General features: G+C 47.2%; 1 protein-coding gene and 1 long non-coding RNA gene across 3 annotated transcripts in view; one reads left to right on the plus strand and one right to left on the minus strand.

Annotated features, from left to right (window-relative positions):
- Window positions 1-23,018, plus strand: part of pex14 (peroxisomal biogenesis factor 14) — a 47,589-nt gene extending 24,571 nt beyond the window's left edge. Inside the window, exons 4-10 of one of the 2 annotated variants that reach the window (XM_076041627.1) lie at window positions 2,604-2,732; window positions 4,963-5,048; window positions 6,771-6,873; window positions 11,945-12,042; window positions 18,081-18,172; window positions 20,419-20,842; window positions 22,246-23,018. In XM_076041627.1, coding sequence (XP_075897742.1) covers window positions 2,604-2,732; window positions 4,963-5,048; window positions 6,771-6,873; window positions 11,945-12,042; window positions 18,081-18,172; window positions 20,419-20,842; window positions 22,246-22,269 — 956 coding nt within the window. In that variant the 3' untranslated portion in view covers window positions 22,270-23,018. The remainder of the gene's footprint in view (window positions 1-2,603; window positions 2,733-4,962; window positions 5,049-6,770; window positions 6,874-11,944; window positions 12,043-18,080; window positions 18,173-20,418; window positions 20,843-22,245) is intronic. The other variant, XM_076041628.1, reaches the window with a different exon arrangement.
- Window positions 22,026-22,577, minus strand: LOC142898608 (uncharacterized). The gene is made up of 2 exons (XR_012928618.1): window positions 22,410-22,577; window positions 22,026-22,377 (listed from the first exon to the last, which is right to left on the minus strand). It is a non-coding gene; the product is annotated as an uncharacterized LOC142898608 (long non-coding RNA).
- Window positions 23,019-26,655: the final 3,637 nt, after the last annotated feature.

The following is a 26,655-nucleotide window of genomic DNA, read 5'->3' on the forward strand; positions in this document are numbered from 1 at the left end:
CCCCCCCCCCCCAGCCCCCCTCCCTTAATATGATATTCAAAATGTAAGTGATTTTCCCTCAAGGGCAACTACATAATTCAGACCAATGGCGAGAGAAGCCATTCACCTTTTACCACCCAAAAATATTTTAGTAAGCAATTTTTATAATTGGCTGTCCGGCCGAGGTGCTGACCCATAAAGACCAGAATTGCCAGAATTGGAGAAATGGATTTAATGTAAGAGCCTTGCTCCCTCTTTGCCCTTAAAAAACACCCGGAGAATATGAGCCGCCGAAAATAGAGCTGTAAATAACGCGCGGAGCAATGGGTTTTCCTTTAAATAAATACCGATCAGGTTTATGTTGAAAGACAATAGAAAACGTAGCCCAGATATGCAGTTTACAGTATTTATAGCTGTAATATCGAGGTGCCAGCACCGTAATTTCATGCCCCAATGAGAATGGCAAGGTCAAAGCAAATGCTTTGGCTGAGCATCTGCTAATACGGTGACTCATAAACAGGCACCGCGTGTATCAGGTGCACCAAATAATACAGTATAATGAAATACAGAATAGCTTTCCATTATTGTTCTTTTTTATGGTGTCGTCATTAGGTGTAATTTATGTCTTTAAGAAATTCATCTCCCCACTGTTCCATCGGAAATGGAGGTCCTGGGGTCATTCTACAGGTTTTGGAACCCATAATAAATTTCACAATTCCCTTTTTGTCTTTTCCTTTTATATGTAAAACTCACTCTCACCTTGTTCCCTCTTTCTTTGGGATCTAAGGCTCCTTTCATTCGCTGTTGTCTTCGCCTTGACAATAAACAGATCAGAGCAAACAAACACGCAACTTGCCAAGCTGCAATTTGACTAGAAAACAGCTTTTGGAATTTCCATGTATTTTATCACCATGCGTAAACAACATCAAAGATGCAATCAGCCATTAGGATTATGTACATACATTATGCTTGATGGCAGCCTGGTGGCGCGGTATTTTAAAGAAGTGCTATACATTTCAAGGTGAAAGGAGAGAGAGAGAAAACGGAAGCTTCTTTTTCCCCTCCTGCCTCCTCCTTGGATGAAACCGAGCTCCGAGCTGGTCTCACTCAATAGTCTGCCACCATCCAGTCTGCTATGGTCAGATGAATCGGGAGTCCAGGGACACATTATTGCTTATTTGACAGTGTAGTCTGACTGCACCAGCTCAGCACCTGGCGCTCGCCACTTCCTGGCACTCCGGCCCTCCTGTAGACGACAATATTTGCCGCCAATTATTCCGCTAATTTTCACGGCCATTTGAAGGACCCAGAGTGGTGAAATAGGTGGCAGCAGGGACCTCCTCTCAGCCTCAGCCGTGGAGTTAGATTGTCGCGGGATTTTTCTTTGTTTCCCTGACGACAAAAAATAAAAAGTCAAAGGGCATTTTTGATCAGTGTTGGAGTTGCTGCTTCAACAGTTCCTAATGATTGCAGCCCATAAAGGTCTCCTGTTCATGGGTGCACTGTCTCATTTTATTGTCAAGATGTTTGCGGTCGACAACAGAGAAATACTGAACAAAAGTAAGAAAAGCGACCAAATACAGACAGCTGAGACTAATGCTTAAATTTCAATCTTTGTTTTAATTCTCTTCCAGAGTTCTGTCTAAATGTGGCACTAAATGTTTATTTGAAAAAAAGAAAAAAAAAAAGCTGGTGGGCCACCTCACATGACACCCGCCGTCACAACTTGCATGTTCACTAATCCAAAATCTTCAAGGTCCAAAAAAACCGCCTGCCTACAACTTCACATTATTTATTTATTTAATTAATTAATTAATTAATTAATCAATTCTCTTCGTTCCTTTGCTTTTTGTCATAAATTGGTTATTTTTTATCTGCTTCATTAAAGGTTGTAATTATATCCCTGGTTTTAGACAATGATGCTCATTAAAAGATGGAGACCCAGAGCAGTGGCGCCGTATAGCCAATGAAATAAAATCCTTTCTTGCCACAAAAGGAGATGTTCATATTAGATTTTTTTTCCCCCTCCCTTCTGATTTTCCATCAGGGAGCCCTTTGCAATTTAATCATCACTAAAATCATTAAAAAGATCTGAAGATTAAATTATATTGGCATTTGCAAAATTATGTAATACATTTACATTACAATGAAGAAATTAAAATAATGCATTTTAGCCGTCTGGGGTGTGTGAAATCTCCACATGGGAAATATAACTGGAGAAGTGGACAGACTCTTATTTTCTTTGCCTTTGGTGGCAGTTAATAGGCTCGCAGAGTTTCACATTTCATTGTGTGAACACTTTTCTTTTTTTTAACACCGTCTTCCGGAGATGGATGTCCCCGAAACGCAAACTCTCTGCAGGCCTTCTGAATTAAGAAGTGAAAATTCATTTTTGAGATGGAGGGAGGGTCAGACCGAGTGAATCATTTTATGTTGTTGCCCTTAATAATTATCTCAAGCTTTTTCAGGAAGTTTAGACGGTAATTGAGCAATACCTTACAATGTATTGCGTTGGAGGAGACGCACAGTGTTTCCCTTCAACATGCGGCCACTAACCTCCCACATTTCCGGAACTTCCTAAATGCGCGTGCGCGTGCGTGTGCACGCATTTGTCTCCACTGCAGGCCTGACGGATGTGGAGGTGCAGTTGGCCATCCAGCGCTCGGGAAGCACAGAGGAAGTCCTGCCCCTGAGCCCCGTGGGTCCCCTGCATCCAGTGCACGCACACGCTCAGCTGGTTCCTGTACCTCACAGTAAGCGCACGACCCGCCTCCTCACCCTTTGAGACCTTTCGCGCGTCGCCCAGATAAACATCTCCGTCTGCCGTCAGCTGAAGAGTTGTGTAAAACTCATGCACATGCAGATCTAGTCTGGTCCGCTGCTGTTATAATCATTCATTTAGACCTAGTAAGCAGAATTAGCCCAGCGAACGGCAAGACTTTTGCAGCCACTGCAGCGGACGACTCTGCAGCGCAGTGCCAGGAAGACGCGAGATGCAAGCACTGCGTCTCCAGGAGGGTTTCCACCCTGCCGGGACCTCCGCAGCGCAACTTGTATCTTTATTACCTCCGGAGGTTACGAGTGGCTGTCCACTGGCTTTCCAATGCAGAATGAAGTCCGCGTAATGCTTAACCCATATGACAATGATTCCGGATGTATTCCACCCTCATTTATTACCACACTGTCCTTGACTCCCCTGGCATCTCATGTTTTGTAATGAAAGTGATGTTGATGGGATGGCCATGTAGTTAGGAAGCCTCGTGGCTCTCCGTCCATAGTGGGGGGTTTTATATCAAAACGGCTATAAGGGAGAGCTGCATAATGAGGTGAGAGCAGGCGAGTCTTGTATGGGGGGGTCACGCTGAAAAGAGGGGGCTACCTCCCTTTGATGTCCTTGTTATGGGGACGGTGCACCGGGACCGGCATCCATCTCTGTCCAAGTAATGGATACTCTGATCTCTATTTCCACGCGGTGGAAGGACAGGAAGGCCTCCACTGAACCCAATAAATTTGAGAGGAGATTGGAAAAACGGCGGATGGAGACCACAGTTCCGTGGCTTAAGTGACCAAATAAAAAAGGGGAAGATGGCCGAGTGGGCGCGGCGGAGGGAAAAAAGGGAGGGACGCAGGAAGAATGAGAGGTCCTCGGAGGGGGGGCGGCGGGCGGGGATGCACGCCGAGACCCCCCGGTGATGCAGTGAGGCATCGTTCAGGGTCAACCACCCATTCCAAGGACTGCCGGGCCTTTCCGAAGCGCGGCGTTCTGGGCCGGCTGACACCCAGTCGCAGCTATAATGTTGATGAAGGCCCAAATTTATGTGGTTACCATATGGATGGCTGGGAAAATGGTCCCAAATTTTCGATACCAAAGGTTACGGGTTCACGCCTGAATGCCGCGGCGCTGATGAAAGCCGCCCTTGAGCGAGTAGAATAAAATAGAATTCACCTTGGAGGTGAGAAAAGAAAAAAAAAAAAAATGGAGACGAAGCGGCTGCCTCTGCAGTCCAGTCTGACGTGGCACTCTCGTTTTATTTGCATGTGAAATCGCAAAAGCGGCGAGTCACAAGATCAATCTGGTTTACTTACTTCAAAACCAGTAAACATGTCCCTCGCAACCCATTAAGTGAAATCAGCGCAGGCGAAGAATATCAGTGGCGAGCTGGGACAGCTGGGGCCTCTAATAATCCTTTATTCATTATATTCGGCCACATCAGGCTGAATATAATGAAAGCTCGGACGGTATATTTTGCCCGGGCCTGTTTGTTGTTTAGTGACATTTTCAGCTGAATGCCTCTCTTATGTGGGGAATTTCCACCTTGACAGGCAGTTGGTCTACCCAGATGACAGCTCGCACAATGACACACTTTCACATTATCTGTCACTCAGCAGGACGTCCTTCTCCTCGACACGCACACGCACCGTTTTCGTTTGTTTAAAGTTTTATAGAGGAGATCCTGTTTGCTTGGCCCGCTTTAAAAAAAAAAAGAAAGACAGTGGAAGACAATGGTATCGCCTGCAAAGCCCAACAGCACTTGTTTGCTTTGCAAATTTTTACCTTTAGAGAGGGATTTTGGGCCGTTAACGCGCTAATGAAAAGATGGTATGACAGCAACAAAGAGTTTGTGCCTTTTCCTTTAACTGTCCTTTTGTTTTGTTTTTTTCACCAATGCGCACAATGTCTCGCAAAAGAGTTTTTTTTTTTTCCTCCAAATTGCTTCATCCAAATGCCAAACATTCCATTTATTTCTGAACGTCACAGATGGCAATCACTCATATTGTGAATTCTAATTCAGAACAAGCGACGGTGGCGTTTTCAGTCAAAGTTGCACTGTCACGGTGAGGAAAGAGGAAATGGAGTGCGTGCTCAACGATGACCCGCAGGATGGAAAAAAACAACACAAAACACAAAGCGTCTCCTTTGAATTAAAGTCAAGGTGCTATTTCACTGTGAGGAACGGTTATTTTTTTCCCCTGTCGCTGCAGCTCCGGCCGCCTACAGATGGAGGGACTACGGCGCCCTCACCGTCCTCATGGTGGGCTTGGCGTTCGGCTTCCATCACCTCTACAAAGTAAGCCTCCGCCACCGCCTTTTTTTTTTCTTTCTTTCTTTCATGCAGCCCTCCTCCTGTTTCCGACCGTTCGCCTGACGTCCGTCGGTGGCGCCCCAACGTTACATTTAAATTAGCGGGGGCCGAGCGAAGCGCATCAGTTGTGTGATGGATTACGGGGGGCTGGAGAAGAAGTCTGCAATGCTGCGCCTCTGCGGTGTGTAACATCACTCTGCTCTTGTTATTAAGCCCCGCGCTGTATTACGTCAACACATGATCTCATTTGCGCCCCCTACCCCCCCGCCCTCCCAACCTCCCTCCTTCTTTTTCCTTAAAAAAAAAAACCAAACCAACCGACCACGTTTTTCGACGGGGCTCGGAGGCGAGTCGCTCTGGTTTTCATCGAGCTCAGCGGCCGTCCAACATGAGCTCACGAGGCCCCCCCCGCCCCCCCGGCGGTACTAATCCCACAGTGGCTGTTAGCAGCGGGCTGTTGAAGCCATTACTCTTGCTTAAAAGGAGCCCGATCGGGGACAGCAGCTCTTTTTTTTCTTACTCTGCATAAGAGAAAAAGGAGAGAAAATCCGCACTTGTGTTCCTCGTGCTCCACTCTCTGCCGCTGCTGCGCGCCGGCGGTGCCGGCCGGCGCAGCCGCGGTCGTCTGGGAGGTGGGATTCCCTGGCGGGATGGCACAGGTTGCTGTCATGTCACCGCGGCGCGGCGCCAGTCGCGCCATATGCCCGAGCTTCTGCCCGCACTTTTATTTACGTTGCGGCGCACCTTGTAAACACCGCGCTCCCAGCAACCCACTTATTAATTACCACGTGTTGACACTCGTTTAATCTTTTTCTCTAAAAAGTGTTTATTACTTGCGCTCGTGTGGCTCCCTGCCACCCCCTCCAAGCTGGAGGGGGAGAGAAAAAAAAGAAAAAGACAGAGAGGGAAAAAAAAACCCCGGCTCCAGCCGCCACAGTGCTGCAGTCCGGCTGCAAGCAATTAACTTTCACGGCTTTAAAAAACAAAACAAAACAGATAAAGTCTATCAAAGATTTATGATTTTTCACACGGGGCGTTGAGGGGTCGCGCCTGTGACTCAGATCCTGGGCAGGAATTTAAAGACTTGCTCGAGCTGCTTGACGAGCGGCTCATCTGGTGGAGGTTAAAACGGGGCTCGTTTGGCCCTCAGACGGCCCTCATTTTGGTGGAGTTGTTTGTTTAGCGGCGGAGGGATGATGAACAGCGTGACATGGCTTTTGGTTTTTTTGGAAGACTTAATTTTAGCGTCAACCGCCGTGTTTTGTCCTGTGGACTTTGGCTCCGTTTCCAAACCGTCTCTTTCTGGCTCCAATGCATTTCCGTCGTTTCACGTTTGCGGCGTTGGGAGACGTTTGTGTGTTTACGGCTTCTTCTTTTTTTTCCAGTTTAAATGTGTTTTCTATTCTTTTGACTCCGTCTCTTCTATTTCCATCAACTGCTACAATTATACCCAATAAAACCAAAGACATTTCAGTGGCGTGAAACACAGAAAGGCACCTTATGAACAAATATTAGACGTTCCGACTTGGTAAGTGAGCACAAAAAGCCGTCAAAAATTGAACGTTTGTCACGTGTTATCACTTGTCCAGTGAAACAATGTCTTGTCCATGCTGTTGTCTAGGTGGCGCCATCATTCCCCCTCAGTCCTCCTTCCCCCTCCCTCCAGCAGCGGGACGTGTAACACTGTGCCATGCCTTTTAATTGCAGAAATACATCCTTCCCCTCATTATGGGCAGCCGAGAGGACAGGAAGCATCTGCAGAGGATGGAGAGCAACATTGCGGCGATGAGTGGCACGCTGACACAGACAGGTGAAGATTAATATCTTCATCACTTTCCTCCCTCCTTAACATTTTCCCTCATTTATCTGTCGCCAAAATCGGGGGGGCCCCACGTTTTTAACAAATGACGCCGCTGTCATTTCGCTTTAATTTGAAATTGCTTGTTTACTGTCAGGCTCCGGCTCAATTAATTACGTTTCGCTGAAAAGCTCTTAACCTCAGAATATTAATGAGGAGTTGGGAAATGACAACTTTTCTTCTCGCCCGCCCAGCCGCTCGCTCTCTCTCCCTCTCTCTCCCTCTCTGTCTCTCTCCCTCTCTCTCTCTCCCCCCCCCTCCCTCCTTCCCCCTGCCCTTCCATTCCTCTCCCCCTGCTTCAACCTCCCTGCCACCCCCCATCCCCCATCTCCACCCCCCCACCCCCACTCCAAACCACCGCTGCTGCCACCGCCACCATTTCTCCATAGGTGGCGAGAAAGTTCATTTTAATTTTCTGCGTGCGTGCGCGTGCGCGAGGGGATGTGCGTGTGGCGCGGCGCTGTGTGGCGTCTGTGCTCGGCGCTGGCCCTAGTGTGATTAAGTGCACGGTGACAGGTGCAGCTCCCATGTTGGACAGGTGAGGAATCTCAACCTGGCTGTCAGACATGGAGAGAGCGACGAAGGAGCGGGGAGAGCGATGCTTTCCGAGCTCTTTGTCAGTATAATTAAAAATCCAGAGAGGCGTAAATGAGAAAGGCACTCGCTAGAAAGTTTGGGTCTCGTTAGCGGCGGCGGGGATTGTTTTTTCCCTCCGCGACCGATCCATGCTGCAGACAGGTAGCCACTTTTCAAATAATAAAAAAAATAAAAGTCAGCACGGTCAGTCATTAACTGGCTGTAAGTTCCGCCACTAGGGCTCTCTCAGTAAAAACTGTGCCGGTAAAAGATATTTGAGGCGTATCAACGTCACATGACATCAGAAATGTAATCAGGTCATGTTTTGGCACCTCATCAACAGCGAGCCGAGTGTTGTGCCCTGTTATACCTTTGCTTGTCATCAACTCTAATGACGTTCAGGGGATATCGTAGGCTTGCAATCAAACGACATAAAGGAAAAAGGAAGTCGGCCATTCCAGCAGTCGTTCGGCAGGGACTATAAAAGCTCTAAGAGAGGAAGGTAGACTGAGCCCTGCGGGGGAGCGGCAGACTGCTTCAGGTCTGAAGGTCCAGGTGGTGCTGGGAGGATGACTCAAGGTGAACTAATGAATGAATTAATGACTTTATTTTCGTTACAACAAAGCAGAAATAAAAAGGAAAGGTTTAACATAAAAGATCACAATATGTAACCAGAAAAGAGGTAGGCTAAAGCCCAAGGCTCGTTTCTGTATACCCTGCACCATCCATAAACTTAAACAATCACGGATAACCCAGAACATTCACCTTTTTAAATTTGCATTTAAGTTCAGTTTGCCATATAGTCTTTCATTATTTTACACTTTCAAGTCTTTCTAAATTCCAAAAGAGAATTACACAGTTTGAGTCCATCATTGTGTCAATTCAATAATCTCATTCCCAACACTGACACACATCTGTATTTCACATTCTTTCTTGCTGAACTTGTTGAAAACATAAGCAATCCCCTTAAATTATATTTACCTTGCCTAAACTTAAACATTTCCTCAAAACCACAGGAATGTTCTTGTTCACTATACGGGACATCATTTCCAGTGCTCTTAAATATACAATGTCATGAAATCTCAAAACAGATGACTGACTGAAAAGACATCTTGTCGGTTCACGAAAACCAACTTTATTTATAATTTTGATAGCTTTTTTTTTTGGTAGTTTTATTAATGAATCTAAGGTTGTTTTGTAGGTGTTTCTCCACATTTCTTCACAGTTGGTTATACAAAACATCAGAAGGGAAAAATACAGTATATAAATCACGTATACGCTTTGTTTTATGTAAACTCAAACTAGATTTGGATCATTATAATCATCATAAATTCTTTCTATTTCAACTCGAGCAGGAAGGAATGGAGGGCTTTTGAGAGGATGGTGTGTGGAGTTGGTGATGGACGAGGCTAATTAGTGGGTTGAGCTGACACACTAGATGGCAACTCTCTTTGACTGCTGGACATACAGGACAGACCTCCTGACGGCATTTCCAGACAGTTTTTGCCTTCCAGTGGCACGAAATACAAATTGTATCAGTATATAAACTCACATTGTGTGAAATATTTTTTTTCTTTGAACATAATTTGATCCACTTGACTCATTTGTGTACTGTGAAAATGTATTTAATTGAGCCGTTTTTGCAGTCAGCGGAGTCAATATTGGAAGAAGACTCAAGTCAGCGCTGCCGTGTGTATTTCATGTCCGTGTGTATTTTGGAAGAGAAAAAAAAACAAAAAAAACAACTGAAACGTCAACAGACAAATTTGTCCGTTTGAACGCGGCCATTCTTTGTTTGATTGTCCCTTCAGCTTCCAGAGGAAAACAAACAGAGCGGCCGAGCTGGCAGCACCTGTCACGGACTCGCGCAGCGCCGGTGGAAACGCGGCTGTTATCGTTTTATCCGGGCCACGCCCTCGCTATTGTTTTTTTCCGGGGCCGCCCTGCAGGTCCCCGGCCGCGGCATCGCGTGCGCGGCTCAGCGGGCCAGAATCTGATTAACAAATATCTGCTCTTTTATGGTCATTTTCTGCACCCAGCTATGCAAACGCCATTTCCCCCTTTGGCAAATTGCGCCGCAATTGGGATTTGCAAACTTTCAAACCCTGTTTTGTTTGCTGGGTTTTGAAGAGCGCCAGGGAGGGAAGGAATAATAGGCTGGTATCAGTTTTCCTGTGTTTTGCAACAAGTAGTGGAGACGGCTGGGGCACGAGGGGGGGCGGCTCTCCTCCTCAGCCGGTGTGGGGAACTAATTTGCTGTGACTGCAGTGGCCGAGGTGCTATTGTAGTTAATGACTGTTGTAGAGAACAGTTGGGGGAGAGGGGGTCGCAATTACACACAGAGACTTCTCTCCTCCTGCCTCCCCCTCCTCTCTTTGTCTCCCTCCTCCTCCTCCTCCTCTCTTTCTCTCTCCCCGCTGCCACCAATTGCTTGAACCCACCTTTTGTTAACGCTCACCTGTTTCTCCAGCGCCGGCCGTATCCTTTCCAATGAGGAGTGCGGTGCTCGCCGCTTCTCGCTGGACCCACGCTCCAGTGTGTGTGTGTGTGTGTGTGTGTGTGTGTGTGTGTGTGTGTGTGTGTGTGTGTGTGTGTGTGTGTGTGTGTGTTGGGGGAGGGGTGGTGTGCATGTAAGCGGGCTTCGACTCCCATTATGACTAGCCTACGACTTCGCACAGACAGTTGGTGGATGACATCCTGGAGCTGTGACGGAACCGTGGGGCTGCTCGGCCTGGTCGCCAATATGGCTCCAATATTGGCGACCAGCTGGCCGTTAAAGGCAGGCGATGGGCGACAGGCTCAGACGTGCGTAGCGTTACATCATATCAAGGTATTGGCTGAATATTTCACTGATTAGGTGATGTGCTACGCCTTCCTCGCAGCAGCTGCTGGGCCTCAGCCATAGTCTGGTCTCCAGTTTTTTTCCCTCTACCCTTCTCTCTCACACAGAGAGAGAGAGAGAAACTTACTCATTCACACAAGCAGCAGCAGCAGCAGCAGCTCCAGCCTCCCTGTGATTCATGCCAAGCCAAGTTCACTGACTTCATCAGTCTTGGCTCCGTGTCTGCGATAACTCGGGGGCAAGAAGTCATGGATCGTTGTCAAGTTCCTGAACAGTGCAGAAGAAGTCGGCTTTGCAAATAGACGCAGGCCCATCCGAGCCAGTTTGGCAAAATAAAAGAGCCGCAGCTCCAGTCCACTGGCTGGTAGACTGGAGCTGAATGTCTCGGTTTAGTGGAGTTCTGGCTTTGGGTTGCCCACCCTGTCATCATCATGGCACCTTCTCACTCTGAGCCGTTAGATTTATTGCCGTCTTTTTAGATGATGCTATGGAGCTAAAGGGCCTGGTGCGCGGCGTGCACAATGGTCTCTGTCCACCGCCGCCGCCACCGCCACCCCTGCTCCGACTGGCATCCCGCAGGACTCGGCAGGAACGGAGAGATCAAAGGTTTTGGCACCACACCCATATTGATGCAGCCCCGCCCTTTCAAACACAGGTGTCACTACAAGATATTAGCCTCTTTGAAAGATCAAATATGTTGTGTTTGCTGAGCTTTTTTTTGTTCTTTTTTTTTCTTTTTTGTGCGTCCTCAAAAGAAATAGAGCCTTGCAGCGCTGCTCTGCCTCGCTGTCCCAGGCCCGGGTTCAGTGCGAGAGGAGCCTCCTCCGCATCCAGCCGGCTTTTAACCATTGGCCTGACAACCTCGGCAGTGGACCGCCACAATATCTGTTGATGTTAATCCTATTAGGCTTGATTTAACACTTTACACGCCCGTGATTTATATGAATGTTTATTGGTTTTCTGTAATACAATCAGCTCGGGGAAACTTAATGCATTGTTTGGTAATACATGCGTGACTGGAAGCGGGGGGCAACAAACTGCGCACGGTGTTATTTGAAATCATACACCCCGGCCCAACACCAACACTTGAACTAATTCAATCTTCAAAGTCAATGGAAAAAGAACAATATTTATTAGGATTAGGGGGGACATTTTGTCTGGCAGCCTCCTCCCAAATGAGAGGCTTGTTTTTTCCTTTGTTGATCGTTTGAGGATTTAAGATGCATTAGAAGGCAGTGTCTGGGTGGATAATGGAGGGTTAGAGGCTGTTATTTGATTTAAGTTCAGGCACTAGAGATTAATATCTCCATCCTATGTGCCCTCCCCGCCCGCTTCGCACCCTCTATCCTCTGTGCCTCAGACCAGAAAGCTGCGACTTAAGTTACCGGGTGTTTGCGGTGATTACAATTGTTAGAGGGCAGCTTTGATCAGCGGACTCCGAGCTGAGTCTCGTCGCCCCTGTCATTGACCGCCATAAGAAAACGTTTAGTTCTGCCGCACGGAAAACTGTGTTTCTCCGCAATGATACTTTCCTTTATTTCCCCTTCTCTGCTTTGATTCCGCTGAATTGAGTTGGTGTCTTTCCTCCTCCTCTTCCTTCCACAGTGAGCCAACTCCAGCAGACTCTGGCCTCGGTTCAGGAGCTCCTCATTCAGCAGCAGCAGAAGATCCAGGAGCTCTCTCAGGAACTGGCCACAGCAGAGGTAGTTACCGTCTCGGCAGCAGCTTAACAACTACGGACGGCCTTTGTGAACAAAATAGATGATGGTGGTCTTTGTTGAAACCTAGTTTCACAGTTTAAATGGTTCTTTAGTTGTTTGGTAGAATTTTTTACCATTTCCACACTGCAATTTGGGTGGAAGTGCACTTCAGAAGGTTAAAGAATGGTCTCAAGAATCTGTGTCCCCAAAAATATGATTTTGTCAAAGTAACCTCATAAGATTCAACGTTTCCCCTATTACTGGCGATGCAAATGTTTTCTTGTCACAAAAAGGATAAACAAATCACTATAAAAGTAAAAACGAAAGCAAAAGTCATCAATTTCCTCAATTGTTATTTAAAGCATTTTATAGATGAGAATCCCCCATTACGAGTCACATTTGAAGCCTTGAAAGTTACAGGCTGCACGTTTTACGGCCTGATTGATGCTTTTTGAGGAAAAGCCTGACAAAGCGGTAACTCAGGTGTCAGAGAGGAGCCCGGTAAACATTAAGGTTCACATTGAGATCTCCAGATTGATGAGGAGAGACGAGAGAAAAGGCTCTCTGCGTACTAAAATCCGAGTCGTAACCAACCTGAGACGGACAGTCTTATTGTATCGCATATCATCAGCACACAAGCCACAAAAAAGGTACGGAGCGTCTCATCATGGGACCATAATCTTTAACCATATTGTCGTTCCTCCTCGCCTTGATTTTTATGGACAGTGTTTATAATCTCCTCGGAATTTGTAAGCGTTTAGGTGAATTGGACAGAGTTATTGTTCTAAAAACTTGCGCGTTGGGGTGGGGGGGAGGGGTGAAATGTTGCCTTGCTTTTTATGTCGCCACTCATAAATCGCTTTATGATCTCAGGGGCTCTAAAAGAATGGCGGCGGTTGGTTGCGAGGAAAGGAGAAGAAAAAAAAAAAGTGCCTCAGAAGAGACGGTCTTAGACAATGTTTTACGTCCGCCGCCTGTTAAGCATGTGAGTGTGGCTCCGCAGCAGCTGGATGTCGCCGGGAAGCATATGCCGATGCATCTGCTGCTGCTGCTGCGCCACCAACCAAGAAGGAAAATAAGAAGTTCTCCCGTAGGCTGGCTTCACCGGCAACTGTTGAGTCACAGGCCATGGGGCTTTTGCGTTTTTTTTGTGTCTTTTCTTTTTCTTTTTTTTCTTTTTTTACGGTGCCCTTTCAAGTTCTCAGGCACCGCGAGCCTCCTGGTGCGTCACGGACATATTCTGACTGGCCTCCACGTCGCTCTGAGGCGGAGCCGGGAAAGCCGAGTTTCCCACCAAGCCGTCTCGTCGCCGCTGTAAGAGGCGCTTTCTCTTCTCAGTCCCCCGCCACAGGCTGCGTTTAAACTTCGTCCACGTCACTCGCTGCTCTTGACGGCGACGCCGTGTGGAAAAAGTAGATGTCACACCAAAAAACAGCTGCTGCGCAACTCGTAAGCTGTTCTTCATCAGAAAAGGCGCTGATCTTAAACTTCCTCCCCTTTGAGTCGACGCGCGGCCTTCTGTCGTACTCGGGCCTTGGGGGCGGGAGTGTGTTTGTGTGTGTGTGTGTGTGTGTGTGTGTGTGTGTGTGTGTGTGTGTGTGTGTGTGTGTGTGTGTGTGTGTGTGTGTGTGTGTGTGGTAGGGAGGGGTTGTGTATTCGTGGAAATCGTTTTCAGCCCAGTTTCCAGCCCCGTTCTGATGAGAAACACACGGCGGGGCCCGCCTGCTATGGAGCTACTTATCGTTCGCTGTCTGTGGTTTTCGAGGTTCGCCTCGCCTCGCGGCGTCGATCCGAGGCTCGGCCCGCGCTCACAAATTATAACCTCCCCGGCGCGGAAACGGCGCGCCTCGAAAACCCAAAACACATGGAAGACTCGTGTTTCCTCGGGCCGCTGCGCAAACACGTCGCGCGCCCTGGAAACCGCTGGGCCGTGCACGGAGCTGGCTGCTGCTGCGTGCGTCAGGCGGAGGCCTCGCGATGGAAGCGACTGCAGACAGACTCACTCACGACGCGCAGTGCTCGCACGCTGACGCTGCGCTTTTGCAGACTTCATGGCCAGAACACAGGTTTCTTAAAATAGACACATCATAAAGACACGGTCCTACATGCATTTATACCCTTCATGGGCAAACTATGGCCCGGGGACCATTTGCGGCCAGGTAAGCTTTTTAATCCGGGCCACTGAACTTATAAATGAATATTACGTAGGTCATTAAATAGCTGTATTTGGTCCATTTTGCGGCGTTTCAAGAGTCATTCCAACAAAGCGCTAAATATCGTGGGGCTTCAAAGACACTGATTTTGTTATGCTTTTATTTTCAATAAACATTAAAGCACCTGTTTTCTACGGATCCCATGAAATATTTTTTTCTCCAAGGAGGGGGGATCACCAGAACCTCTCTGTCAAATTTTAGAACCCACTGTGGCCCCAACCAGTCAAGAAGTTTGCCCACCCCTGATTCATAGGGTTGGTACATGTACATCGGCTTCAACTCCTCACCCCTCTTCCACCCCCCACCCCCGGGGGGGAAGAGATTCATCCCTCATGTATAAACAGCCCGGTCTTACGGCCACCCCATTATCGTTACAAATCTGCCTTTTAACTGTGTTTGCCCCGCTGTTTCAAGCCGCTGATCGCTCTCTTTATTAGTGGATACTACGGCGAAGATTAGAAGCCTCCTCTCTGCCGGCGCGAGACAAACTGCCAGTGGGAAAGTGCATAAATAGAGTGAAATCAATTGCGCTGCAGCAGTGTTTCCTCTCAAAAACACTCCACTGGGGACTTCCTTTTGAAACTAATTCCGTCATAAATATACATGCGTTACACGAAAGCCGAGTGTCTGCCAGCGGAGTAACTGTGAATTAATTTGCCTTCAGACACTCTTAAACAAGGCTTGTTAAAGATCTTATCTCACTGCTAATGGTCCACAGGCATTTATCTTCATTTAGCCAGATGCGTTGCCATCCTTGGGTGCTGCTGGAGCTGCTGCTGCTCTTTTTTTTTTTTTGCTTTTTTCTTTTTACCCCTCCTTCGCTTGCTTCACACATTTTCATTCAGTTTTGTTTTCCTCCCACACTTCCCCTTTTTTAAATAATTTGGCCCAAAAGAGGCCGACCACTGTGTCACACACGCTCCCACCCGAGACCTATCAGCCAACACGGCCTTCTAAGCACTTGGAGGAAGACTCTAATGTGTGCTTTGCTTTTTTGCGCAGTTAAAAAAAAAAAATAAAAACTGAAATCACTCAGCACAGAGGTGCAGAAGAATGTGGGCGTGGAGGAGAATTCTTTCGGTTTGTTCGTGGGTTGTGACTTCAGTCATGACGCCGTGATAAAGAAGTGCCACATATTAAATTCCCCGTTGCCTGCACCGCAAAGAGACCTTGAAAGCTGCACCAGGAAGTCAGAGAACACGTCAAACATGAGTAGACTCGCAAGTCCCTGTGTCAAACACGGCAGTGTTTTTGATTCCTTGGGGGTGACGTTTTAATAGGTGAAAAAAAACAACAAAAAAAACAAGCTGGTAAACACATTTATTTAAATGCTTAAATATTCTTTGCATTTTTAACTTCAAGAAGAAAACCTATGTGACAGCAAAATCACACATTCTTTCAGTTGTGCAGTTGTGTAGAAGAATATTGGGGGCTTGTTTGTTCAGTTGTGAGAGCATCAAAGGAAAATCCCACAATCATCACAGACTCAAACAGACACTGACTGCCGCCGCTGCAACATGGCGGCCTCTCCAGGACTCCGCTCTTTTTTTTGTAATTAAAGCCGCTAAATCACGGCGGAGGTTAAATGTTGTGATTAGCGGTTTCTGCTAAAACATCACCACTGACACGCCGGTGCGCTCCGCCGGACACGTGTCAGCACTTCAGCTGATGTTTTCTGGTCAGCAGTGTTCCACCCAGTCTCTCCGGTCACTGATACCTCTGCACTCAGCCTCCCTCCAGCCAGCCAGCCAGCCAGCCAGCCAGCCAGCCAGGCAGGCAGCTGGAGCACTTAACTCCAGACACACACACACAGGCACACCCACACACACACACTCACTCTCACATAATGCATCTCAAAGCTGAAATTCAGCCCTCGCCCAACATTTAATTAGGTTTATTTGGATTTAATAAGACACATGACAGTGGTAGTGTTGTGTGACAAGTCTTGATGTGGTGATATTAAATGGAGCGGCTTGAAAGCTGATGCACACTGTGCAGGTAGCTGACGGTCGGCGATGTGAGAGCGCTTTGTGACGATGAAGGCCTGATGAAGACGGCGGCAGGACAGACGGACCTCAGACCTCTGACTTATTTGGGATAGTAAGCATTTTTTTTTTTTTTTTCCTCGAGCTCATTTCGATCCTTGGAAGCCTCTCAGTTCCATCCGTGCTGCTGTTTATTTTTTCCGGTGTAAAATAAGAGAGTGGATGCAAAAATCCAGCCTTATTATACAGGTGCCTTGGGGAGGCGAGGGATTAAGACGGTTCTAATGAGGTGACGGCTGTAATAAGAGTGTGTTCAGCCGGCCTCCAGTGCGGCGCTGCTGAAACGCGGCTCCTTATCAGAGAGGTTTAGGAGTTGATAAGGAGGAGGAGGAGAAGGGAGGGAGAAAAAAAAACCCTCCTTCCCCTCATCGCCTCTTTTTTTCCTCCCTCCGTCTCCCTTCACTTCTCCTCCTCTGCCTCCCTCCTTACACTGTAAATGAGTCTGATCCCTTTCAGATGTGATTCAATTAATTTCTCTTAGATTTAATTACAAGCGCAAGCATCCAAGTTATCCCTCTCCCCTCGATAGGGGGTCCACGTTTTCTAACAAGCTTCCTCTGGTGAGTCAGGAGAGTCTTAATTACCGTTTTTACTCCCTTTTTGCGCCGTTTCCCTCCCTTCGTTTTGCTTCTCTCTTGCGTTCCGTCCTTTTTTCAGGCACAGGTTTGCTGCACTGTTGCCCTCGGTCAGTGTTCACCCAGTCAAATTCTATTGAATCAGACTCCTTCCTTCTTTTTGCCTACTTTAAATCTCATGGGAATTGGAAACATTCCATCTGATTTGTTTGGTTCTTTATAAAAAATAATACCTTTTAGGGAAATTTGTAGTTGCAATACCACAAATGGCCATCGATTGAAATTAGAAGCTATGCTAGCATGTACATGCTGTTGTTTTTTTGTTTTTAAAAAAAACAAAAAACGACCTCAGTCTTTGAAGTGAAACTCATTTGTGCTTTGCCGTCTGACTGACTATTTAATTTATTTTGTCTGTATGTCAGTTTCCCAATAATAATTAACTTCTGCTTTTTTGACGGTTACATTCTTTTCCTGCTTTGGGTGGTTTGTTGTCGTCGTGTTTTGTACCCTCGGCCTTTGTTTAAAAAAAAAAAAAAAAAAAGTTGCTATTTTATAGCTCCCAGTCAAAGTCCTGCCTAACCCTAAAAAAGTGCTGCCCGGACAGATTTTTGGCAGCAATTTGCTATTCAAATGCGCCGCAGCATTTTATGCTGCACCAGTGTGCCCGATAACACGCGGCTTTTGATAAAAGACAAAAAGAACAATGCAAACTGCTAAGCTACGGTCTGCTTTCATGAATGTGGCCATTGTTCCACATCAAGTCATTATCCAAAACACTGGACACTGGCCTGATCTGTTCTCGATAGTAAGGAAAATTATGTAAAAACAGCGTGAACGGGAGCGTCCAGAGCAGTCAGCGGCCTGCAGGGCGGCGGTGCCGGGCCGTCCTGCCGTCTCTCCGCCACCGCCGGCAGCGGGCGGTTGTGCGATTGTTATGGTGATGGACGATCTGACTCACAAAACCATGCGGCTTTTGGCATTTGCATTGGCTGTATTTGTTTACCTTGTAGGCCCGCGTGCTTTCGCTCTTCCACAAAGCATTTTTTATTATTTTATGATGTTCGAGTGGAGCCACGGGAGACGTTGTTGAAAGGCGTGTGTTGACTTTTGGCGCCTGACCTCAACGGTGCAGGTGTATGTGTGTGTGTGTGTGTGTGTGTGCTTGTGTTTGTGTGTGTGTGTGGGTCTGACGTGTGGCTTTCCTGCAGGCGTCGTCTTCAACCAGCCGCATCCTGGACAACCAAACGGTGGGAGAGCTGAAGGCCGAGGTGGCGTCCTTGAAGGGTTTGCTGCTGGGCAGGTACTGAACGCCGCCAACCTCACAACTCTGGCACTCGCACACACAAGTGAACATGTCCCATCACAGACATGTTCACTCCATCCATCCGGCTTCTATACTCGCTTCCTCCTGCACTCAGGGTCTCGGGGGAGGCCTGCTGGCGCCTGACCTTTGTCATGTGACAAAGGTCAGGGTTATAATAACTTTTGTAAACTTTTGTAAAGCACAAACAACCATTCACACACACACACACACAGACAATTTTGAGCTCCCGGTTCACCTCACATGCTTGTCTTTGCACTGTGGGAGGAAGCCGGAGAGAACACAAAAAGACACAGAGAGGACAGGCAAACTCCACACAGGGAGGTCCCAGGCCCCGGGAATCGAACCGCCAACCTTCTTTCTGTGAGGCGACAGCGCGAACCACTGACCCACGGCATCGCCCCGTTCACTGTATTTGTACATCAATAGAAATACATCTACATGGCTGTCTAATCAGATGTGTCCTAGTCCGATAAAGACCCCCGACTTCCTCCTCCTCTTCCTCGTCCTCCTCGTCTTCGGGGAGTTTTGGTCAGACTTGATCCTGATCTGACGCACGGCAGCGACTGCTGCAGTCTGCCGCGGCACGTCCCCTCATTGTTCCCAGATTTGTTCCTCAATCTAGTCAGGCGCAGCCCCGGCGCCGCTCCTGCCCATTAGCATGCATGATTATGTATCAGTGTCTATAATGAAGCCCGAAGTAAGAGCGAGAGTAACATCAGAAAAAAAAAAAAAGCAAGGCGAGGACGAGAATTGCCTCAGAACTGTCTGCTGGAGCGTGTTTTTCCACCCCCACCTCCCCCCTCCCCCCTCCCCTCGTACATTCTAATGAGCAATAATCCCTTTGTCATTTTGCCGTCTCGACTTCATCCCGACTCTCGCGGCGAGTTGTCTGGCGAAAGGCTCGAATAAAGCCAGAATAAAGAGCAGGTACCGCCATCTGTCTCCAAACACTCTGTTCCCGCGAAAGTGGACGATCCAAATCGTTTCCAAACCCCCTCCCTCTCTCTCTCTTTCTCACCACCTCTCTCTCTCTCCCTCCCTTTCTTTTTTTTTTTTATTATTTACCGCCGAGAAAAGCTGATCCCATTATGATTCAGCCTTGTCTTTTTGATCTTAAAAGCTGCCACGGGTGTAATTAAAACACAAAAAAAGAAAGAAAAAAAATCTTGGAGCTTCTTTGCCAGGTGTGATGAACATCTGGCATTGAGGGGAGGAGGGAGGAGAAATGGCTGGGGCTGGGGGGGGGGGTTCTCTTCTCTAATCATGAGATTTAACAGGATTCTTTGTGAGCAGCTTGATGCTCAAATGTAGCCTGATGGTAAGAATGAGATCAATGTATGTATGTAGTTGTACGACAACTATCAACATCAGTCAGTAGAGCTCGCTGGCATGTTTTCACAAGTAAAAAAAAAAAGAAAAAAAGTTGGATTTTCTTCTTTGCAGATTTTTTTTATTTTTTTTTGATAGACTTGCCGGCTGAGTGTTGAACAAGAAGAAACAAGTTGCTGCAAAAATCGGCCTCCTTTTTAAGAGATGCTGTTAACATGCGATCTTAGGAAACTGAAATACTTTGCCTGCAGCCCTACAGCAGTGCTCAGGCATTTCTGGCTGGGACATTTATCAAAACTCAACGTTTTGTCAGCTGCCAGCACTGACGCGCCCAGTCTCACCGAACCGCAAAAAATAAGACACTAGCAGCGTAAATTGCACCAAACCTAAATATCGCGATAATATTGCGATTCGAAAAACCTCTCAACCTCTCAAATATCACGAAAAGGTTTTGACGCTCTCATGACTTGGTTTTTTTCACAATATATTGCAAAAGTGTCACAGAAACACTTTTTTCGCATTTGCGCCTCACCGGTCACGTGACCAGTTCACTTCAAGTGAAAATGGCGCGTTACGTTTGGACGGAGGAGGAGACTGAATCATTTTTACAAGTGATCAAAGAGAAAAAAATATAACAACCATTCTTGACAGCAAACAAACGTGAACAAACAGAAGCCAATGTAATTCTCGTAAAGCATTGTGGGACGAGATTTTATGAGAGTTACGCCTTATGCGCTTCACACCATTTAATGGAAACACCTGCAAATCGCAATTGCACTTTGTAATTGAATTTTTCTTTAGAAATATTGCTTTTATTTTATATCCTGACTCATAACATGATGAAAACACTGCGTTTCAATGACAGTTGGACTTTCTCCCCACTCTGTCCGCAGGAAACAGTTCCCCTCCACGCCTACAATTCCCAAGATCCCCTCCTGGCAGATCCCCTTAAAGCCGCCCTCGGCGCCCGGCTCGCCATCTGTCAATAGCAGCAGTGACATCTCCCCCGTCAGCAACGACTCGGCCAACTCCTCCCCCGCCAACCACGGACACCACGACGACGACGCGCTGGGAGTTAGCGAAGGCTCCCTGGGCATCAACGGAGATCTGGGCCCCGTGGGCCTGGGCCTGAAGGAGCAGGTTCGCATGGAGGTGCAGGGAGGAGAAGATCAGGAGGAGGAGGAGGAAGTCAACCAGGCGAAGGAGGAGGAAGACGGTGTAAGCACACAGACAGCGGCGCGGCCCGGCGGTGACGGACAGATTAACGAACAGGTGGACAAACTGAGGCAGCCGGAGGGAGCCAGCAACGAGAGTGAGGTGGATTAGAACACTGTGGAGAAGCACCGAAAGGAAAAGCAAAAAAGCCCTCACCTCTCTCTCTCTCTCTCTCTCTCTCTCTCGCTTCTCACCCATTACTTTTTGTTTATTTGTTTGCTTGTTTGTTTGTTTTACTCCGCCCCCAAGCTTTCCGCTCGCTCTCTCCGCTCGTCACCCTCGAGCGAATCGAAAAGTCGGCGTCGAGCGTGAGAGCTTGGCAAGAGCTGACTGGCTGACTTTACTGAGCTGAGTCAGAAACCTGCGCGTGTGACGCGTCTCCGGAAGGACGAGCGGCGTGGAAACAGTCAGATCGCAAAACAGAAAAAAAAAGAAAAGAAAAAAGAAAAAACTCGATCAGCCGCCCGTCACATTCCCCCTGCTGCGGGTCAAGGAGGAGTCGCCCGTCGGCGCTCCGCCGTAGCGTGAGCCCTCCGCCGCCGCTGCCGTTGACGGCTATCGGAGGGGACAAGCTCCTCCAGAGCCGCGGCTTTTAGCCTCTTTTGCGTGTCCTTTCACATCGGCGTCAGCCTGTCAATAATTCACGAGGCCCGGCGAGGGTGGCGTTTGGGCGAAATACAAAAAGGGCCTGAAATTTGAGATTAGAGCAGAATGACGGCCTTTTTACTCCACGCCGGCGTCACGGGGGCCTGCACGCTGACAGTGGGAGGAGGGGGAGGAGGAGGGGAAGATAAATGTTTTCCCCCTTTTTCTCTGAGGGCGGAATTGTGCATCTCTCGCTGGGTTTGTGCTCGGCAGACGGGGAGGGGGGGTGGGGGGGGGAGGGGAGGGGAGGGGGAGGAGTGAGGGTGGCGGCGGGGGAGAATTTAGAAAAACCCCGGCTGTCTGCCGAGCGCTATCTGCCGTCTCCAGTAGGGCGGCTGATTTGGTTTGTGAAGTATGTTAATAATCAAATGATCAACAAATAACAGATGTATTAGTTCATGCAGCTTGAAATGTCAAGGAGGCTAAAAGCGGAAATCTAATACAGAAAGCCCAGTTGCATTGTATTATTCTCTGTGACGAACCCCGCGGTCCAAATTACGCCGGGCCTCCTGCGGTGAGTAATCTTTAGAGAAAACGGCGCCAATATTTTTCTGTAATAAAGCAGCGGCGCGGCGTGGAGGACGAGGAGGGAGTGGAGGGGGAAGAAAAACAACAAACCAAAACGCTCTCTCTCTCTCTCTCTCTCTCTCTCTCTCTCTCTCTCTCTCTCCTTTTTCTTCTCATTCTTCTTCTTCTTCTCGTCAGTGTGGAGGTGGATGGGGGAAGTTTTAGAGAGAGAGAGAAAGAGAGAGAGAGAGAGAGAGAAAAAACAAAAGAAAAAGAAAGCAGCGAGTCCCGTGATTGAAAAGGAAAGTAATAAATGAATACTTGACTTATTGAATTACTCACTGTGTCTCCAGCTAACGAGAGCAGTCCATGAGTGAGAAGGAGGGATATCGGCTCCAGCTGCCTGGCAGGGCCTTCACAGGAGAGCAGAGAAGGTAGAGGAGGGCGTCTAGAGCCTGCTGCTGCTGCTGCTGCTGCTGCTGCTGCTGCTGCTGCTGCTGCTGCTGCTGCTCTTAACAATCTGCGTTGAACATGCAGTCTGGGACGATTATGTTCACAAACCAATGTGTGTAATTCAAAGTCACTGGCACTTTCTGCAGTTAACCTGTCATAAATGTAGAGAGGAGGTGTCCTGAGTTTGGTTTGTCTCAAGAATGAAATTGTAATACCGACAGAAAATACAACTGTGCACAACTAATATGTTCTCACTGCAGTTAAATGAATTACTGTATATTTCATAAAAGCTGAACTACTGAAGATTTTTTTTTTTTTTTTTTTTTTGCAGTGCTTGTTAAAACTGCCCCGGTTTAGTTTTTTTTTTTTATCCAGTCACTTCATTACGGTAAAAGCCAGACGTTTAAACAAAAACTCAGCCCACGCAGCCTTCACTTCTTGTTTTCTTTTATTTAAACCTCTGAGATGAGTTTGTTTGCCCGTAGTCGCTCGGCTAGGTTCATTTTCTTTGTTTTGCGAATTTGATAAATGGAGTATGGTAATTATGAAATGTAACCATCAAAGACCTGATAATTTATGGGACAGTGTTGTCGTTTGAGCTCAATTCATCATGTTGGATCTGTACTGTTAATTCCCCACCATTCATTAAAAATCCAAATGCAACTTGTCTGAATATTGAGTGATGTGAATTAGTCCTTGTTGCAGCAGAGCCTCTCTGTTTTCTGTCACACTGTGGAAACCAGCTGCAGCGTGACGCCGAGGAGAACAGCATTCAGCATTTGTACAAATGCCACGATGAACAACCCTTCCATACATTCTCACATCGGGTCAATTAATATCTTTGCATCTAGAAATGAATAGTTGGCAATTTCCCTTTTGGAGCAACATTTTGCGCTAGCAATTTTGGCGCTGAGCCAGTTGCTGAGCGAGGGGAAAAAGCCAGTTGTATTTGTATTTGTCCTTCAGTGTCTTCAGACCACATTGGGCCCCCTGAACATATTTGAAAATGCATCAAATTTGGCAAGCAGGTCAGGACTGCAAACAATTCGATGAAATGTGAAGATGAAAACGCTAGCTGCCACTGGTGGCCAATGGAAGGCCTTGTTTTACACAAGCCAATAGGAAGCTTTGTTTTATGCGAGCCTGTGCAGCCGAGCCGTCGTATAGAGGTGTGGTGTATGTGTGGCCCAATCAACGCTGCTCGCAGCTTTATTACACCTCGTGGAAGTGCTCTATTCTGTTCACTACATAATGTTTAAGATGTCCTTTTACACAGTTCTTAATTCTAATATTCTGTTTCTCTATTGGGAAGTTTTTTGAGAGAAAGGTAAGAGTCGGATGCTTACACGGCTAGGCAGCCAATGGCATATGTCTGTGTTTTTCAGAATAAAACAAATGTTTGTGCTATTTCCAAAAAAATACCGCTTTAAACATTTTTCTCAGTTTTTCATTACTTAATATGGGACGCATCAATAATTAAGGAGGGCTGCGCTCTATGCTACATCCAGCCCAGAGTGGTTTATACATTAGGTAGGGCCACATTAGTGTATTAATAATGTATGAGTGTATCATACATCTAATTTAGATCCTCCTCAGATTTATCATCGCACTCTGAAAACATTGTGGACTGACGGCTGAAAAAGCTGATCGGAGTCGAAGCAAAGGAAGACAAATCTTTTTTCCACTTTCCTCCGCCTGCGCCACTTGCAGTGCGGTTAAGCCGTAGAGCAGCTGTGTGAGGGTCGCACATGTAACCACACCAGTGTCCAGCCTCGTTCGTGCTGGGACTTCTCAACAAACCATATCATTTGTCCCACACTTGCATGACACCTACAAATGGCACCAGTTCCACAAACACGTCCGAGAGATCAGATCCAATGACTTAAGCGGCCTCAGATATGCAAAATTCTCTTTATTTCAATGAATTTCACATAAATTGTAAAAATCCATCATCGTCCTCTCTTTTTATCAGCACTCTTTAAAGAAAGTGCTTGCCGAAACACGTTTGTGACACAATCATCCCTTTGTGATGTCACACAGGGCACATATGCCTTGCCTCGGTTCGTGACAACTCCCCCAGTGACGTGCTGGCAAACGTGTGGAATGTCCAACATGTCTTTTTTTTTTTTTTTTTTTTTTTTCTTTTTTGGAGCTACTGAGCTACAGAGTTTTGTTTTGTTCTATAATCAATCTTGTGCTGCTGCAGCTGCACTGGTGTCTGAGATGACAGATAAGGAAAGTGGCAAAGCAACATGACGCTCAGATTCATCCTTATTAGGTAGCTAAAAACACTTCCAGCATAACGTTGAAACTAGAAAAAAATATTACAGATTAAAAACTTATTTTTATCAGACTATGGTTGGTTTCTTCTCAGAAATTAAAATTGGTTATATATACACACCTATGCTGTTGTAATTGTATCTTTTTTTAAAAAAAGAAAGAGAAACAGAGCAGGTTTCTAGAACTTGAGCAGTGGAATCTCCAGAAGTGGAGATCAGGAATCGTCCTGAATTGAGTGACATTAAATACTGAGTGACATTTCTCAATACCTCAGCACATGGTGAACTTACACACTCTGGGTTGATACATTTTGACTCTTGTTGTGCAGCACTCCCAGAAGTTGAAACCACTGCTTCTTATATTCTTATTCCAAACGCCCACTCGTTGCTGGATCCCGCTGTGAAAGGCGGGGCTTATTTTCCCCTCATTTTGGCCATTCTTGTCATTTCCATACATTACCGCGCGTATGAATTTAATTTATCAAGGTCCGAGTGATCAATAGCATTTCACATATTGATGAGGTGTATAAACTTCTCCGAGGCTCAATACCACATCCCTTTGTAATCCATTAACCTCTCCCTGGAGTTCGGGCCGGCCTCAGATTTATTGTGACCAGCTGTAATAAATCCACTTGTACATCATTTAGCGTCTTGGGGGATTTGCAGTGTATTCCTGTCCAGAAAAACACCATCTATCCCAGCCTGGCATTAACATAGCGTTTCGAAACGTCCCAATAACGTCAGCGAGCGAGCGACGGACCCTTTCACGTTCCTTTGCGCCCAAAGCGCCACTTCCTGGGTGTGTCGGGCGCCGGGGCGGGGCAGGGCAGCCTGACCGCTCGGCCCCCGGTCGAGGGATCGCTTATCCGGGGCAACGCCTTGGTTTTGACACCGTTTGGCTCCCCGGCCCGGGAGCCCTTCACCTCATCAATCTTGCTGCTAAACGGAGAGCAGTCAATAGGGTGGTGTATCGACGCGCTCTGGACTCCATTGTTCACTGGAACTGAGCACTCAGCAGGTTAGAGGGCTGAGTGTCTCCTCGGATCAATGCGAGGGTTGTTAGCCCCGCTGCAGCCGCTTCGGCAGGCAGGCGGGCAACGACGCCGTCTGCTGAACACCGGAGCGTCGTCCCAACTCATTTGCTACTCTGCCTTTAGAAACCACCATGATCTGAGTGCGACCCACCCCCCCTCCCCCAACGCCAACCCCAACCCCAACCCACTGTTTCTATTACGTGGATTTGAGATGACTTTGCGTCATGTTGCTTGCAGGCGTCAGTCTCCCTTCCAGAGGAAGGAGGCTGGGTCGCAGAGCGAAGACCAAAGACACTCGCAACACAGCTCGTCTCCTTCCTGTTCCATGTGAGCGGAGAGGAGGTGTCGCGGGCACCAAGCTGCAGTGACGTCAGGCCTGGTGTGCGGTTCTCCTAAAATACCTTGAAACTGCTCACTCAGATTGTTATCATCCATGACAACACAGCAAGAAATCTGTTGCCTTACTGTTGGCGATGTCAGCGCGCAAGTCATGTTGTATTTTCAAGGGCCCGTACAGTTTCATTGAGGTTTCTAACCTGGTTTTGCTGGGGGAATAACACTTGGGCAGCGGTGCTGCTGATGGTAAATCGATTGCTGGTGAATTTTGTACAGTCACAGTTACCAGAATTTTTGAAGATTTGAATCTTTAGTTTTTTTTTTATCCACAAAAAGGTCTGCAGTGATGTGATCTCTTTTTTCTATTTTCTTCTGGAGATTGTATGTGTTAGTATGCTAGCTGAGGCAGCTATCTATTTTTGAAACGTCCCGACGCCGGCACACTCTTCAGCAGAGAGAGCTCTTTCTCTCACTGGCTGCTTCAACATGTCTTTCACAAGGAACATTGTGTTTGGACCAAAAAAAAAAAAAGAAAAAAAAAAAAGTCTGTCCAACACTTGCACGCTTGTCTGTGGGTCAGGACATTTGCCCGTGAAGGAACACGCGCGCGGACAGCTGCGGACAACACGCACACTTGGCACTTTTGCCTCAGTGTTTTTCG

The sequence above is a fragment of the Nelusetta ayraudi genome, unplaced genomic scaffold (genome assembly GCF_046127955.1).
Source record: "Nelusetta ayraudi isolate G7.1 ecotype Tasmania unplaced genomic scaffold, CSIRO-AGI_Nayr_v1 ptg000070l, whole genome shotgun sequence".
NCBI lineage: Eukaryota > Metazoa > Chordata > Actinopteri > Tetraodontiformes > Monacanthidae > Nelusetta > Nelusetta ayraudi.